The 14,598-nt window shown below is 45.6% G+C and overlaps 2 protein-coding genes across 6 annotated transcripts in view; one reads left to right on the forward strand and one right to left on the reverse strand.

The window, feature by feature from the left end:
* USP30 (ubiquitin specific peptidase 30) overlaps positions 1–8,656 on the forward strand; it is a 34,150-nt gene extending 25,494 nt beyond the window's left edge. For both annotated transcript variants that reach the window (XM_032300741.1, XM_032300750.1), the window contains exons 8-13: positions 1,839–1,898; positions 2,384–2,470; positions 3,265–3,345; positions 3,444–3,714; positions 5,585–5,705; positions 6,330–8,656. In XM_032300741.1, the coding sequence (XP_032156632.1) occupies positions 1,839–1,898; positions 2,384–2,470; positions 3,265–3,345; positions 3,444–3,714; positions 5,585–5,705; positions 6,330–6,594 (885 nt within the window). In that variant the 3' untranslated portion in view covers positions 6,595–8,656. The remainder of the gene's footprint in view (positions 1–1,838; positions 1,899–2,383; positions 2,471–3,264; positions 3,346–3,443; positions 3,715–5,584; positions 5,706–6,329) is intronic.
* Positions 8,657–8,810: 154 nt separating this feature from the next.
* On the reverse strand, positions 8,811–14,598 carry ALKBH2 (alkB homolog 2, alpha-ketoglutarate dependent dioxygenase). Of its 4 annotated transcripts, none has more exons than XM_032300764.1 (4): positions 14,345–14,596; positions 13,610–13,896; positions 10,926–11,124; positions 8,811–9,134 (listed from the first exon to the last, which is right to left on the reverse strand). In XM_032300764.1, exons 2-4 carry the CDS (start codon positions 13,887–13,889, stop codon positions 8,828–8,830), a joined length of 786 nt encoding a protein of 261 aa, XP_032156655.1. In that variant the 5' UTR covers positions 13,890–13,896; positions 14,345–14,596; the 3' UTR covers positions 8,811–8,827. The 4 variants fall into 4 exon arrangements, with proteins under 4 accessions (XP_032156655.1, XP_032156663.1, XP_032156680.1 ...); XM_032300772.1 differs by having other exon boundaries at positions 13,610–14,040; positions 14,345–14,591; XM_032300789.1 differs by lacking the exon at positions 10,926–11,124 and having other exon boundaries at positions 13,610–14,040; positions 14,345–14,598.

Here is a 14,598-nt window from a genome sequence, read left to right on the forward strand (position 1 = left end):
TTTTTAATTTTTGTGGAGACGGTGTCTCACTATGTTGCTCAGGTTGGTCCTGAACTCCTGGGCCCAAGCAATCCTACCACTTCAGCCTCCCAAAGTGCTGGGATTATAAGTGTGAGCCACCATGCCTGGCCTGATTCTTTTTTCATCTCCAATCTCTGCCTATGCAAATTTTACATTGTAGTCAGTGTTGTTTTTTGTTACAGAATTTCCATTTCCTTCTTTTTAATCGTTTCCATTGTTGTTCTGAGATTGTCAATTTGTTCATTCATTGTCACTGTATATTTTCCTTTACATCTTTGAGCATATTTATGATACATCTGTGAGGTCCTTGTGTGCCAACTTCTTTGTATTTTATGTTTAGTAATTTTTTATTGTGTTCTTAACATCATGGTAGAGACAGAGAGAGTAGGGACTCTGTTCATTTCTCTGAAGAAAAATTAATTTTCTTCTGGCCTGCAGTTAACCCAGCTGGGCTGAAACTCAACTCTGTCTCCCTACATTGGGCAGCAAAACCTCTGCTCAGTTTTTTTAGCTTCCAACTGCTACTTTTTGCCAGGCTCACTGGAGTTTCCACCTGTGCATGTGTGGTTCAGGGATCAGCCCTGGAACTGAATAGAGTTTAGGTATAAACTTTGGGGTTCATCCCCTCTATGTCTCCTTTCTTCCTGGGATTTCCCTTGGTCTCTGCACCAGCCCTGATTCTTGAACTCTGTCTTCTGACCAGTCAATCCTGTAGGATGCTGCTTTTTTGCCACCTAGCACCACATCGACTGGGAAAAAAAGCCACAAACACACATATCTCATCCATGGAGTTCTGTTTTTCCAAGAGTTGACTTCTGTTTCATTTCTGCCTGCTTTTAGTAGCTCTCCCTTCATTCAAATAGTCTTGGTCCAGACTTTACGGTTGTTATCTCAAGGAAGGTTAATTTACCCAAGCACCTCTGCCATCAGCACCTCTGCCATCACCAAAAGCAGGAACTCTCTCCCTCTACTCCATCGTCTGCTTTTTTGCAATGAATAATCTAACATGAACATCTTTCCACATGGTCATACGTTCTGCATTTTGTTTAACATAGTGTTTCATTCTGTGGACATGCTCTAATTTATTAAATCATTCGCTAGAAGTTTCACCTACAGTCACGTGCTGCATAGTGATGTTTTGGTCAATGACAGACCACATATATGATGGTGGTCTCGTAAGATTATAATACTTTATTTTTACAGTACCTTTTCTATGTTTTGATACACAAATACTGCCCATTGTGTTACAGTTGCTTACAGCATTCAGTACGGTAACGTTGTAAGGTTTGTAGCCTAGGAGCAGTAGCTATACCATATAGCCTAGGTGTGTAGTAGGATGCACCATCTAGGTGTTCGTAAATGTGTTCTGTGATGACAAAATGATGAATGACAGTTGACGAAATGTGTCACTAACAAAATGACACAGTGACAAAATTGCCTAAGGATGCATTTCTCAGAATGTATCCCCATTATTAAGTGAGGCTGACTGTATTCAAATTTTTGCTATTATAAATAATGTTGATGAATATCCTTGTAAGTTATGCCCAGGGTTATTTCCTTAAAATAAAATCCCAAAATTATTGCTGGGTCAGGTATTTAATCTTTCAGTTGTTCCAAGCAATTCTTTAGTATTATTGTACTTCTTATGTTTACGAGGTTGTTTTTAATAGAATTTGATTCTAATATAATAGAATTCCATTTTACTATGTTAATGTTGGCCACCTCAATATTAAACTGTTTCATAGTCATATCTTCCATCTTTAAAACTTTGAATTAAACCTAAATCTTTTATGGATTTTCTGCAATATTTGTTTCAGAGTCCTGTTCGATTTGATACCTTCGATAGCCTTTCACTAAGTATTCCAGCTGCCACATGGGTATGTACTGATTTATCGTCTATTTGGAGTCCGTTTCAAAGACATTTCAATTTGAGAGGGCTTTGAGGCATTTTCTCTGGCTCGGGCACTATGTGTTATTCAGATACATGGTTGGTTGAACCCATCTTAACTTTAATATGTGGCATGATTATGGGAGAGAGGAAGATGAATGGTTTTTCTTTTGCTCCAGAAATTTTGGCTTTTTTAATGCACACACACACTAACCTCAAATTCAGAGATGCCTAAAACAGCATGGAAGTCCACAAGTTTGTCCAGTTACATGCTCATGCTCTAGAATCTGTTAGTAGTAGCAGTCTAGGAGGCTTTGAGCCTCACATTTGTCCAGGAAACATCCAGTTGTGACTATAAAACTTCATTGCCTGCATACATCAAAATAAAGCTCTGGTCTTCTCACTGCCATCTGTTAATAGTTTCAGTATAGCTGTCCTTTGAATTGTAGTAATTTCCTTCTTCTCATGCTGTAGGGTCACCCATTGACCCTGGACCACTGCCTTCACCACTTCATCTCATCAGAATCAGTGCGGGATGTTGTGTGTGACAACTGTACAAAGGTATGCATTTAACCCCAGATGTCATCTCCCAGCCGGCCTGTGTCTGCTGATGTAGCGCTCTCACACCAGTGACCCTGAGCTCTTCTGACTGTACCCAGTGGGTCTTTTCAGCCACTTCTATTTCTCCCTAACTTGGTTTGGACATTGGCAGCCCATGGACCAAATCTCTTTCCCAGATGAGTTTTGTTTCATGCACAGTGTTTAAAGAATAAACTTTAACCAGGTATGGTGGCATGCACCTGTAATTCCCGCTACTTGGGAGGCTGAGGCAGAAGAATCGCTTGAACCCGGGAGGTGGAGGCTGCAGTAAGCCAGGATCATCGTGCCATTGCACTCCAACCTGGGCAACAGAGTGAGACTCCATTTCAAAAAAAAAAAAAAGAATAAACTTAACTGTCACCCTGAGATGAGACATGCCCTCTCCAGTTTGCTGCAGCTGCCTCCAATCCCGTTTGTTTTACACCTTCCTTTTCACCTGTGCTACCTGCCTGACTCCCCTCAGTAGCTGTTTCCCCTCTGACTCAAGAGGAGCTGTATAGAACAGAATTTCTGAAAACAGAGACCAGAATAGATGCCATGCTCTTCAGACATGAGCTTCAGTGTTCACTCTTCATGTTCTCTTCCCTCCGATGTTTCTGTTATTTAATGACCCTAATCACTGGGCAGCTGAGTTCATTTCAGCAGGTAGCAGTCAAGTGCCAATTGTGTGCCACTATAACACCACCGTGGTCTGCAGCTCTCCATAGCTGTGCTATTTTAGGCATTTCTGCAAAGAAATGTTTCTTTTATTTCAGATTGAAGCCAAGGGAACATTGAACGGGGAAAAGGTGGAACACCAGAGGACCACTTTTGTTAAACAGTTAAAACTAGGGAAGGTGAGCCCACACCACACACCCTATTGGCTTTGTTTTGAGGACTCCCCGTGTCTTGCCCTGAAACAACTCGGTTCTCCTGGTTTCTCTTCCACCTGCAGCTCCCTCAGTGTCTGTGCATCCACCTACAGCGGCTGAGCTGGTCCAGCCACGGCACACCTCTGAAGCGGCACGAGCACGTGCAGTTCAATGAGTTCCTGATGATGGACATTTACAAGTACCACCTCCTTGGACATAAACCCAGTCAACACAACCCTAAACTAAACAAGAACCCAGGGCCTACCCCAGAACCCAGTCAATACAACCCTAAACTGAACAAGAACCCAGGGCCTACACTGGAGCTGCAGGACGGGCCGGCAGCACCCACACCAGGTGTGTGCACAAGCAGCTGATGCAGCAGAAATTTTCAGCACAGAGAAAAGCAGTTTGGCATCACCATCTTCTGGGTCCCTTATGTCATGAGCACAAGGCTTGTACAATGGTTGTTTAAATTCTTGAGAACAGCAGGATTGGGGGTGGAAGAAGGAACATTTCTTAGAAGAGGTTAAAATTATGTAGTAGTGAGATGTATCGTTTTTGAAACCATATTCCAGATGAAAAAGTACAGAGAGAAACGCTTAAAATTGCAGCCTTGCCTTCTGATCTTTCCACTAAATGATATAATCATTGGCTCACATCATTCCAGTGAATCTTTTTCTTTTTCCTTTTGCAGTCGTGTCATTTCCTGTCAGTACAGGAAATGTGGGGAGGACAGGTTCTGGCTAAAGATCACTGAGCCTCTTCTGTAGGTTGAAATGGCTACTTTACCGAATTCTGTATCTGATTCCGTGACTGCCCTCAGCTGAGGTCTCAGTTAAGCCAGGTAGCTCTTATCACTCTCGGTCTTACCGACAAGAATGTGGAGGCTCCACGGGGTTGGATGATTGGTCCAAGGGCAAACACCACATGGGAGAACTGGCCCTAGAATGGAGTGTTGGGCCGTCTTCTAAATGTGTCTCATGTGACTCATTGAGTTCTTTAGAGATGAGGAAAACCCACTCCCTTTAAGGGCTCACAGCCTGAACTCAGCACCTGCCTAACACCCCCATTTGCGTCAGGATCGTCTCATACCTCGTACTTTCCTATTTTCGGGTCCCTTACTCCTTTTGTTCTTTTTGTGCATGGCCTGACACCTCATCATGTCAGAGAGACGATGTTTTCCTCTTTCTCATCAAGTCACTAGATTAACATCAGAAAGAGATGAGGTAAGGAGCAGACTCAGGCTCAGTCCTTGGCCCTGGTTTTAAAGACCTCTTCACCCCAGCTTCCCCCTCTCCTGGGCTGGAGTGCAGGTTTACTAACGTTGAGAGCATGCTGACTGTGGTTAAAGATGCCAGCAGTAGGGCCAGTCGTGTTGGCTCACACCTGTAATCCCAGCACTTTGGGAGACTGAGGTGGGAGGATTGCTTGAACCCAGAAGTTTGAGGCTGCAGTGAGCTGTGATCATGCCACTGTGCTCCAGCCTGGGCAACAGAGCAAGATCCTGTCTCCAAAAAAAAAAAAAAAAAAAGTCATCGGTAAACTACTTGGTACGTAAAGGCCTCCAAAAGTGACACTTGAAAGGAAAAGACATGTAAATATGGCCTTATTTATCTATACCCACAAACATGTATTAATGCTGTTATATGTTGGTGTTCGTTAGAACCTGACAGAATTAAAGAAAATAGAATGCTTAGATCAGTGGTTCTCAACTTGGAGGGATTTTGCCTCTCAGGGGGCATTAGGCAATATCTGGTAACATTTTTGGCTGTCACTACTGGGGGAGGGATGCTACTGGTGAGGCCAGAGATGCTATTCAACATCCTGTAACACACAGGACAGCCCCCAGAACAAAGAATGATCCAGCCAAAACCGTCATGGTGCCACTGTTGAGAAACCTTGGTTTAGGTCAAAAGCCAGTAAATTAGCTACTGATTAAATTTGATGCATGCCATTAGCAAACAGGGCTAGGAAGATCAAAGATCCCAGGCTAGCCATAAACCTGGAGCTAGATACGTTTTTCCTATTTGGGATTGAGATAGATTATCCCTATTTGGTATTAAGGATAAAGGGTAGATCATTTTATGGATCCGTATAATACCAAAAGAAATACGTTTTTTTCTTTATAGTATTATGGGGAGTTAACTTTTAAGGTAATCAAAACTAGGCTTTGTTTACAGAGCCACTGCTAATTTTTATTCACTCGGGCCTTTTTCTCTTGCAGTTCTGAATCAGCCAGGGGCCCCCAAAACCCAGATTTTTATGAATGGCGCCTGCTCCCCATCTTTATTGCCAACGCTGTCAGCGCCAGTGCCCTTCCCTCTCCCCGTTGTTCCCGACTACAGGTGAGCCGCCCTTTGCATCCCCATCTTAGAGCTACCACTGCTCTTAGCTTCTAAAATTAGCTTTTCACAGAAACGAATTCCGGAAAATATAGAGGTTTATTTTTCATTTTAAGGTTAAGTTTCACGATTACACATTCCTATTTATTTTTGTCCAAAATGGAAATCACTTTTAAACTAAGAATTTTTAAAGTACATAAAATTTACATATGCATATGTATGTGTGTATATATGTGTGTATGTATAAAATATAAAGAAAATTTAAAATTTCTTGGGATACCACCTAGAGATAGCCAATTAAACATTTAGGGTCATGCACTCTATAAAAGTCATATGTGGGTATGTGAACACACATACATACAGTATAAACACACCCATTTGATACAAACATCCACAAATACTATATATATATATATATATATATATATATATATATATATACTCATTGAATGGACATATTGCCATGCCAGTAAATACCGATCTGTATTCTAATAGTTGTGTAGCATTCGGTGGTATGGACTTACCATTGTATTGATCTCCTATTTAACATTAGGATTCTTTTGTTTTTGTCTATAAAGTCTTTTTTGTTAAAATTGTAAACCCCTGACTTGTGTTCCTGTCGTTCAGCTCCTCCACATACCTCTTCCGGCTGATGGCAGTTGTCGTCCACCATGGAGACATGCACTCTGGACACTTTGTCACTTACCGACGGTCCCCACCTTCGGCCAGGAACCCTCTCTCAACCAGCAACCAGTGGCTATGGGTCTCCGATGACACTGTCCGCAAGGCCAGCCTGCAGGAGGTCCTGTCCTCCAGCGCCTACCTGCTGTTCTATGAGCGCGTCCTTTCCAGGATGCAACACCAGAGCCAGGAGTACAAGTCTGAAGAATGACTGCTGTCCTGTGAGGCTAGAGCCGATGGCAGTGTCTGCACTGTCCTGGAAAAAAGTAAAACTTACTGTGTGTGCAAGCAGCCCCATTAGAGCTTTCCAGCCTTTCGGTGTGTTCTAAGAGCAGGCTCCACCTGGGAGCCAGCCCCAATTCATACCCAGTCAGGCTCCCTGAACAGCTCTGCTCATGTGTGTACATGGTACCATCATGTTAAGAAAGCATTCGTTATGGCTAGAGTGTCTTTTTACTCATCTGATACAGGTAATTTAAAAAATTCAGATTCTTGAAGCTGCTCTTTTCATATTGTAATGTTAGGTGTTCTCAGAGGGGAGGTACCTTTGTCTAATCCTCCCACATTTCCACATAGATCTTTTATTTTTAATAAGCAGGCCCATTAAAAATTGTTGACAAGAATTAGTGAAATTATTAAAGGCAAGAATTTAGGAGAAAAAGTGCCTTTCACTTTCGATTGCTTTTGTAACACGTCCATTCTGAAATATTCCTTCCAGGTCACTCAAAGGACAGCAAGAGAACAGGTCAAAGTTGCCTAGAGAACACCTTCCTTTTTCTATGCCTTTTCTAACCTTTCCATTCTTTCTATGGAGTCAATGTTCATTTGCCAAATCTGCCCCCTGGGGAAACTCTTTCACTACTTTGTCAGTTATAAGTGAAAAGCTTACTCGTTGCTTTGATCTTTTGTATACTGGACTGAAATGTTCTTATAGTGTATTATAAAACTGTGAATAGCCAGAACTGAGCAGTATCTTTGGAACACCTGATTCCTCTGCTGTGGAAAACTCTTTCTTACACAAGGATCCACCTTGGATGGTTACTTTCATCTGTTTATTTATTGCCATGCAGAGCTCTTAAGGTTTTCGGGTAGGAGCTTGTATAAAAAGACAATCCCTGCCCTGAGTTGAGAGCTGGCTTAGGAAGGAAGGGCTGACCATGGGGCTGCAGTCTCCCTGGACCTCAGTTTTTTCATTTGAGAAGTGAAGGGTTAAAGTTGACGACCAGCCCTTTCCACAAAAGAAGAAAGCAGCTTTTGACTTTTCAACAGGTAACTACAGCAGGCATCTAGTATTGTCATGTTGCCCTAGGTCCATATTCTAAATTTATTCATTTCCAGTAGCCTAATACAAAGAGTATGTATTGAGCACTTTCTTCCCTTTTCAGATAAGTCTCTGAATGCAGCCCAGGGCCAAAGGAATTTTGATGACACAGTAGTACCTATGTTTTAAGCTAGATTTTTAATTTAAAAAAATGGGTACCAAATTCAAACCGACTCATCAGAGATAAGATTTGGAATCAGACCTATCCAAAAGGTCCCCTGAGGTGAGGCTAAGACCTGTGCTTCCTCGGCTGGGGGCGAGCTGGCAGACACACCAAACAGTGCCTTGGCAGCAGCTCATGGTGCAGGAAGCCCTGGTGATCACTTGTCTGCTGGGCCCAGACGACACCCTGAGGACTCAGTAACTCTTGCTCTCAACAGAATAGACTATGTAGGCTCTCCAGGCCCTGGGCGCCGGGGTGGAAGGGGCAGCTTGAACTATGTGTCCGTTCTGCACTCGCCCACTGCAGACCTTGGCTTTGATGTTGAAATGAACGCACCTGTTTTACCCAAGTCTGGTGGAACAAATGCCCAATCATGTGACCTTAAAGTATACTGCAAAGCTGTAGCTTTGAGTGATTGCTGTTCTGCCACTGCTAACTCTTTGAAATCTACCATTAAAGATGGAGAAAAGGAGCTGAGCCTTGGAACACGGTTGTAAGCAGATCTTTCCTTGCTCAGAGGCCAGGGTTTCAGCCAAGGCTGTAAATGTGAACAATATCTGTGCAAAGTCTTTTAACCTGACTTCTTTTGTAAATTATTAGGCATTAAGTAGCAGCCCAATAATCTGATTTCTAGTTTTAAGTTATTTTCAAAGTAAGTAGTTCTTTTGGGGAAAACCTAAGTTAAACTAGTAGTTTTTGCCATAATAACTGCTTACATATGTATTTGCTAAAGGTACTTTTCTATCTGCTGTGTATTATAGCAATAAAATAATCATTTTGTTAGGAAAAAAATCACTTAGTTTTCTTTTGTAATGCACTGATCCGTTACAAACATCATCTTTCTGAATTCTGCATTGTTACATAAATGCTTTAAACCTTTCTGTTCCTGTTGGTAAAGGAAATGCCAGCTCCCTCTTGGAGTCAAGAGAGAAAGAGAAAAGAGAACTGTTAAAAACATTTTTATTTTTTAGTAAGCAAAATTTTACGAAACGTCAGATTGACCCGTGGAGCCAGAACCTTCTTTCTCACAGGAAGACTGTGGTACCAGTGCGTGTTGGTCGGGTGGTTCATCATGAGTAAGCTTCCGTGGGCCAGCGGCAGCCTGACCACCGCCACCCTCCGCGAGGGGCTTTTCCCACGGGAATCCTTATGCCGGAAGACAAAGTCTCTGCAGGCACCGAAGGAGACAGAGGCGATGGGGCTCCCAGGGGCCAGTTCTCTTTCATCGTCTCGGTGCTCCCCGATGTGGTCACAGCCATCTTTATACCTGCAATGAAAAAAGAAGCCCAGTGCATGAAAACCACTGTCTCCTGAAATGCCTGCACTGCCAGCCCTCGTTTGCTCACAGTGTGAAACTGCGCTCTGTGCGGTTGTCTGTGCCGTGTTTCTGCAAGGGCCTGAGGTCCACAGCGGGCTCTTAGATGAGCCAACCCTGATGGGCTTTGTTGACCTATTTGTTCATGTGACTTATTTATCATTTATTTATGAGACAAGGTCTCACTCTGTCACCCAGGCTGAAGTGCAGTGGCACAATCATAGCTGACTGCAGCCTTGACCACCTGCGCTCAAGTGATCCTCCCACCTCAGTCTCCCACCTAGCTAATATTGTTCTTTTCTAGAAACAGGATTTTGCCATGTTACCCAGGCTGGTCTCAAACTCAGGCTCAAGCGATCCACTGTCCTTGACCTCCCAAAGTGTTCGGATTACATGCATGAGCCACCATGCCTGACCAGTTCATGTGCTTTAAAACTGAAACACCCTCTCGGAAAACTGACACAAGAACAGAAAGCCAAATACCACGTTCTCATTCATCGTAGGGTGTTAAACAATGAGAACACATGTGCAGAGGGAGGGGAACATCACACACTGGGGTCAGTTGGGGGGTGGCTAAGGGAGGGACAGCAGGGAGGTGGGGAGGGTAGGGAGGAATAACACGGGGAGAAATGCCAGATATAGGTGATGGGGGGATGGAGGCCGCAAACCACCTTGCCATGTATGTGCCTGTGCAACAATCCTGCATGATCTGCATATGTACTCCAGATCCTAAAGTACAAAATAAATAATTTTAAAATTTAAAAAAAAAAAAAAAAAGACTGAAAACACCCAAAGTCAAAATCACATCTTACTGTAGCCCCCCTGGCTGATCTATGTAAGCCTTTATCACGTGATTTCGCCCTACATTTAAAGGCCACATTCCTTGCACGGTCTGGCCCATGCCCACCTCTGAGCTCATGCCATCTCCTTCTTTCCCTCATTCACTGCTTTCCGGCCATCCCAGCGGGATTTCTGCTTCACACTCCAGAGTCCCTCTGCTCTTCCTCCAGATGTCTGAGGCTGGCACTCTCCATTTAGTTACCAGCTCAAACGCACTGCCTCAGCCCTCCTCTAACCACTCCATCTAAAGTGACCTTCCCTTAAATCCACCCAGGGTTCTCCGCTAGGGTGATTCTGTCCCAGAGGACAGGTACTGGGAGTGGCGAACACTACTGGCATTTAGTGGATGGAGGCCAGGGATGTGCTCAACATCCTGCAAGGCACAGGTCAGCCCCAACAACAAAGAATGATTGGGCCCCAAACGTCCACAGTGCTGCCGCTGAGAAACCTTGCCCTAAACACAAATCTCTCATCCATCCTCAGTCAGACTGGCCTGTTTTAATGTTTTGTAAGATGCTTATCGCTGTCTGAAACTGTCTAGGGTCAGGCATGGTGGCTCACGCCTGTAATCCCAACAGTTTGGGAGGCCAAGGTGGGAGGATACTTGAGCCCAGGAGTTTGAGACCAAGCCTGGGCAACACAGAAAAACCCTGTCTCAAAAAAAAGAAAAGAAAAAAAGAAAAGAAGAAAGTGTCTCGTTTGACTGTATGTTCAGGAGTTAATCGCCTCTCACTTCCTACTCCAGGAAGACTGATGCTGGCGCTGTTCCAGTCCTAGAGCCCCGGTGCACTAAAGAATGATGTGTACCAATGAACCAAATAGGGTGGAAGCCTAAACACTTCCTTTCGGAAGAGATAGAAGCCTTGAAACATTGAGTCCACTGAACAGACAGGGTGTCGTCACCTGTTGATGAGCACAAAGTTGAAGGTCTCTCCAGTCACCACAGAGACGCGATCCCGGATGCGCTCTAGAACTGGGATCCACGGCTTTGGAGACAGCGTGAGGCCTGAGAATGTGTAGGTCAGCCCAGCGTCGCCATACGTTGCCTGCTTCCTGGGCACACTGTGCCACTTCCCAAACACCTGGACCCTGGCCAGCACCCCTGGGCAGAGGAAACATGGCAGTTCCTTTCCTCCTGACACCCCCTCCAGAAATGCAGATAGCACTCCCACCGCCACCACCAGAAATCCAATGCCCAACACACGATCCCTGGGTATTGCAGTAAGACAGGAATAACATTTCCCTGTCATTCCATGCATTTCTTTTTTTTGAGACAGTCTTGCTTTGTCACCAGGCTGAAGTGCAATGGCGCAACTTCAGCTCACTGCAACCTCCGCCTCCTGGGTTCAAGTGATTCTCCTGCCTCAGCCTCCTGAGTAGCTGGAATTACAGGCATGCGCCACCACCATGCCTGGCTAATGTTTGTATTTTTAGTAGAGACGGGGTTTCACCAGGTTGGTCAGGCTGGTCTCAAACTCCTGACCTCATGATCCACCTGCCTCGGTCTCCCAAAGTGCTGGGATTATAGGCGTGAGCCACCGCGCCCTGCCTTTCCATGTTATTTAAACCCCTCCTCAATCATCATTTTGGCTTGCCCCAAATTTTCTTTTGTTTTGAGATAGGGTCTCCCTGTGTCACCCAGGCTGGAGTGCGGTGGCAACCTCAGCTCACTGCAACCTCCACCTTGCAGGCTCCAGCAGTCTTCCCGCCTCAGCCTCCTGAAAAGCTGGGACCACAGGGGCATGCCACCGTGCCTAGCTAACTTTTTTTGTATTTTTTTGTAGACACAGGGTTTTACCATGTTGCCTAGGCTGGTCTTGAGCTCCTGGGCTCAAGTGGTCGACCCACCTCGGTCTCCCAAAGTGCTGGGATTACAGGTGTGCACCACTGCACCCAGCCAATTGCCCCAAACACTCATGTAAGAAGAGTGAGTCTTGTCCTATCAGTAGGGAAACATGGTCCTGGGCTATTGTTTTAGTAAACACTAACAACTGCCTTAACTACAGTAAGAGCAGAATAAAGAGGCTGAAATTGGAGACAATAAAGTCAGTTTACAGGCTAGGATGGTTTTGCCAGCTGTGGGGACTAACGGGGTATGGTCCCATTAAAAATGGGGCTCACATAGCTGGGGTTTCTTGTAGGCATATCTTTTTTTAGAGAGATGTGAGCCAGGTGTGCTGGCTCATGCATGCAGTCCCAGCACTTGGAGAGGCCAAGGCAGGAGGACCACTCAAGACCAGGAATTTAGTTAACAGCCTGGTCACAGTGAGGCCTACAAATAAGTTAAAAATTATCCAGGCTGGTGGCATAGGCCTGTGGTCCCAGCTACTTAGGATGCTGAGGCAGTCAAGGCTGCAGTGAGCCAGGACTGTGCCTCTGCCCTCCAGCCTGGGCGACAGAGTGAGACCCTGTCTCAAGGCATAAAAGAATAAAGCGACGAGGGGTCTTGCTATGTTGTCCAGGCTGGACTTGAACCCCTGGCTTCAAGTGATCCTCCCGCCTCAGCCTCCAGAGTAGCTGGCATTACAGGTGTGTGTCACCATGCCTGGTGCGTGGGCTTTTCTTTTCTTGTTTCGTTTTGAGACCGAGTCTCACTCTGTTGCCCAGGCTGGAATGCAGTGGCACGATCCCAGCTTACTGCAACCTCCGCCTCCCGGGTTCAAATGATTCTCCTGCCTCAGCCTCCCGAGTAGCTGGGACTACAGGTATGTGCCACCATGCCCAGCTAATTTTTTTTTTTTTTTTGTATTTTAGTAGAATTGTATTTTAGGGGTTTCACCATGTTGGCCAGGCTGGTCTGGAACTCCTGACCTCAAATGATTCACCTGCTCAGCCTCCCCAAGTGCTGGGATTACAGATGTGAGCCACTATGCCCCGCTTCCTGTGGGCTTTTCTATGCCTCTCTGCCAGGTCCTTGTGCCCTCACTACAGGGTACAGCCGTGGTTCTCAACATCTGCTCCCCGGGCCAGCAGCACCAGCAGCACCAGCAGCACCTGGAATCTCCTTAGAAACTAAACCACAGGGGTGGGGCCCAGCAACCCAAGTCCTGCCAACAGCAAGTCCACCAGGTGATCCTGAGAACCACTGGCGTAGAGAAATTACCTGGTTATTTGCTATCTCTCCCATGAGATCAGTGATTCGCAACCCTGACTACCCATGAGAATCACCTGGAAGCTTTTTAAAAACATGAATGGGCAGCCGGCACTTGCAGCAATTCTGATTGAAGTGGTCTGCGGTAGAACCCAGCACGTTTTTTCACTTTGTTTTGTAAATTTTTCCAGAAGATGCTAATCAGTAGCCAAGTGCAGATTCACTTGAGTCATGTATCGGCCCCAGTGGACAGGCAAATCCAGGTTTTTTCAAGTTTATGTCCTAAGCATGTAAGGGGCTTAGCCCAGAGGTGCTCAAAGAATATTGGTTGGTTGAATCCATTAGTGAACCCATCAGTGAATAACAGATCCGGAGTTCAGATTTCTCCAAACATACGATCATTAATTGCACCAAACAAGCCCTCAATACACACACACACACACACACACACACACACACACACACACACACACACACACACACACACCCCGCTTACCTGTAAAATATTCTACTTCTTTCTCCAACTCTTGGAAAATCTCATCTGCCTCAGCTTTGCCGAACAGCACTGTGTAACTGCAGTTCAGGCCCTCCGCCCGAACATACCGCCAGCTGGGGCCTGTGGAGTGGCCTCCATTCTCCGGGGCCTCTCTCCTGGGCCTCTTCCTTGTGCTTTCTTGGTCTCCTCCCAACACAAGGGGCTCTTCTCCAGTTGCCTCTTGCTCCTCCCGCTTCCTCAAAAGGCCCCCTTCAGCCCCTTTCACCAGGAATCTATCCATCCCGTCCCCACAGGAAAGAAGGGACGTCAGTGGTAAGGCCAAGACAGAGATTGCTCAAGTTCTGTCCTCCATGCAAAAATCAGTTTGTCCAAGGGGTCTCACAGCAACATTCCTAGTTCTACGTTTTCATTTTAAAGTTTAAAACCACGTCCTAGAAAGGAAGCAGATGTTAAAGCCGGAAGGGACCCTCCGGACAATCTGATCCAGGGTCTTTCACGTCTACCTGTGCATCAGAATCAGCTGGCTTGCTTGCAGAAACCCAGAGCTCTGCACTCCACGCCCAAGCACCTTAATTGTTAAAGAATCCCCCGGGAATTCGCAAACCACAGCTAAACTTAGAAACTACAATCCAAGCCCTCATTTTGCAGAAGGGGAAACTGCTGCCCAGAGAAGGAAAGGAGTTTGCCCAAACTCAACGGGTTACCCCTTTTAAGAAGAAGGGACCCGTAAATGACCTCGCGGCCCCGCACCAGTGTTAAAATAGGTCTCGTGATGCTCAAACAGAGACGATTCACAAAGGAGAAGCAAAGCGGTAAACACGGGTAAACCGCACGCCAAATTCTGATATTACTGCAACACGTGCGTGGGGTGGAGGTGTCGAGGGTGCTCTAGAATCTCAGCCTCTGCGCAACTCGGAATCCCACAAACCCCTGGGTGCGGGAAAGACGCGACCCCGAGAATCACCCGCGTCATTTCCGGAGCGCGCTGG

Source organism: Sapajus apella, unplaced genomic scaffold (genome assembly GCF_009761245.1).
Source record: "Sapajus apella isolate SASKATOON/1434 unplaced genomic scaffold, GSC_monkey_1.0 scaffold2, whole genome shotgun sequence".
Lineage (NCBI taxonomy): Eukaryota > Metazoa > Chordata > Mammalia > Primates > Cebidae > Sapajus > Sapajus apella.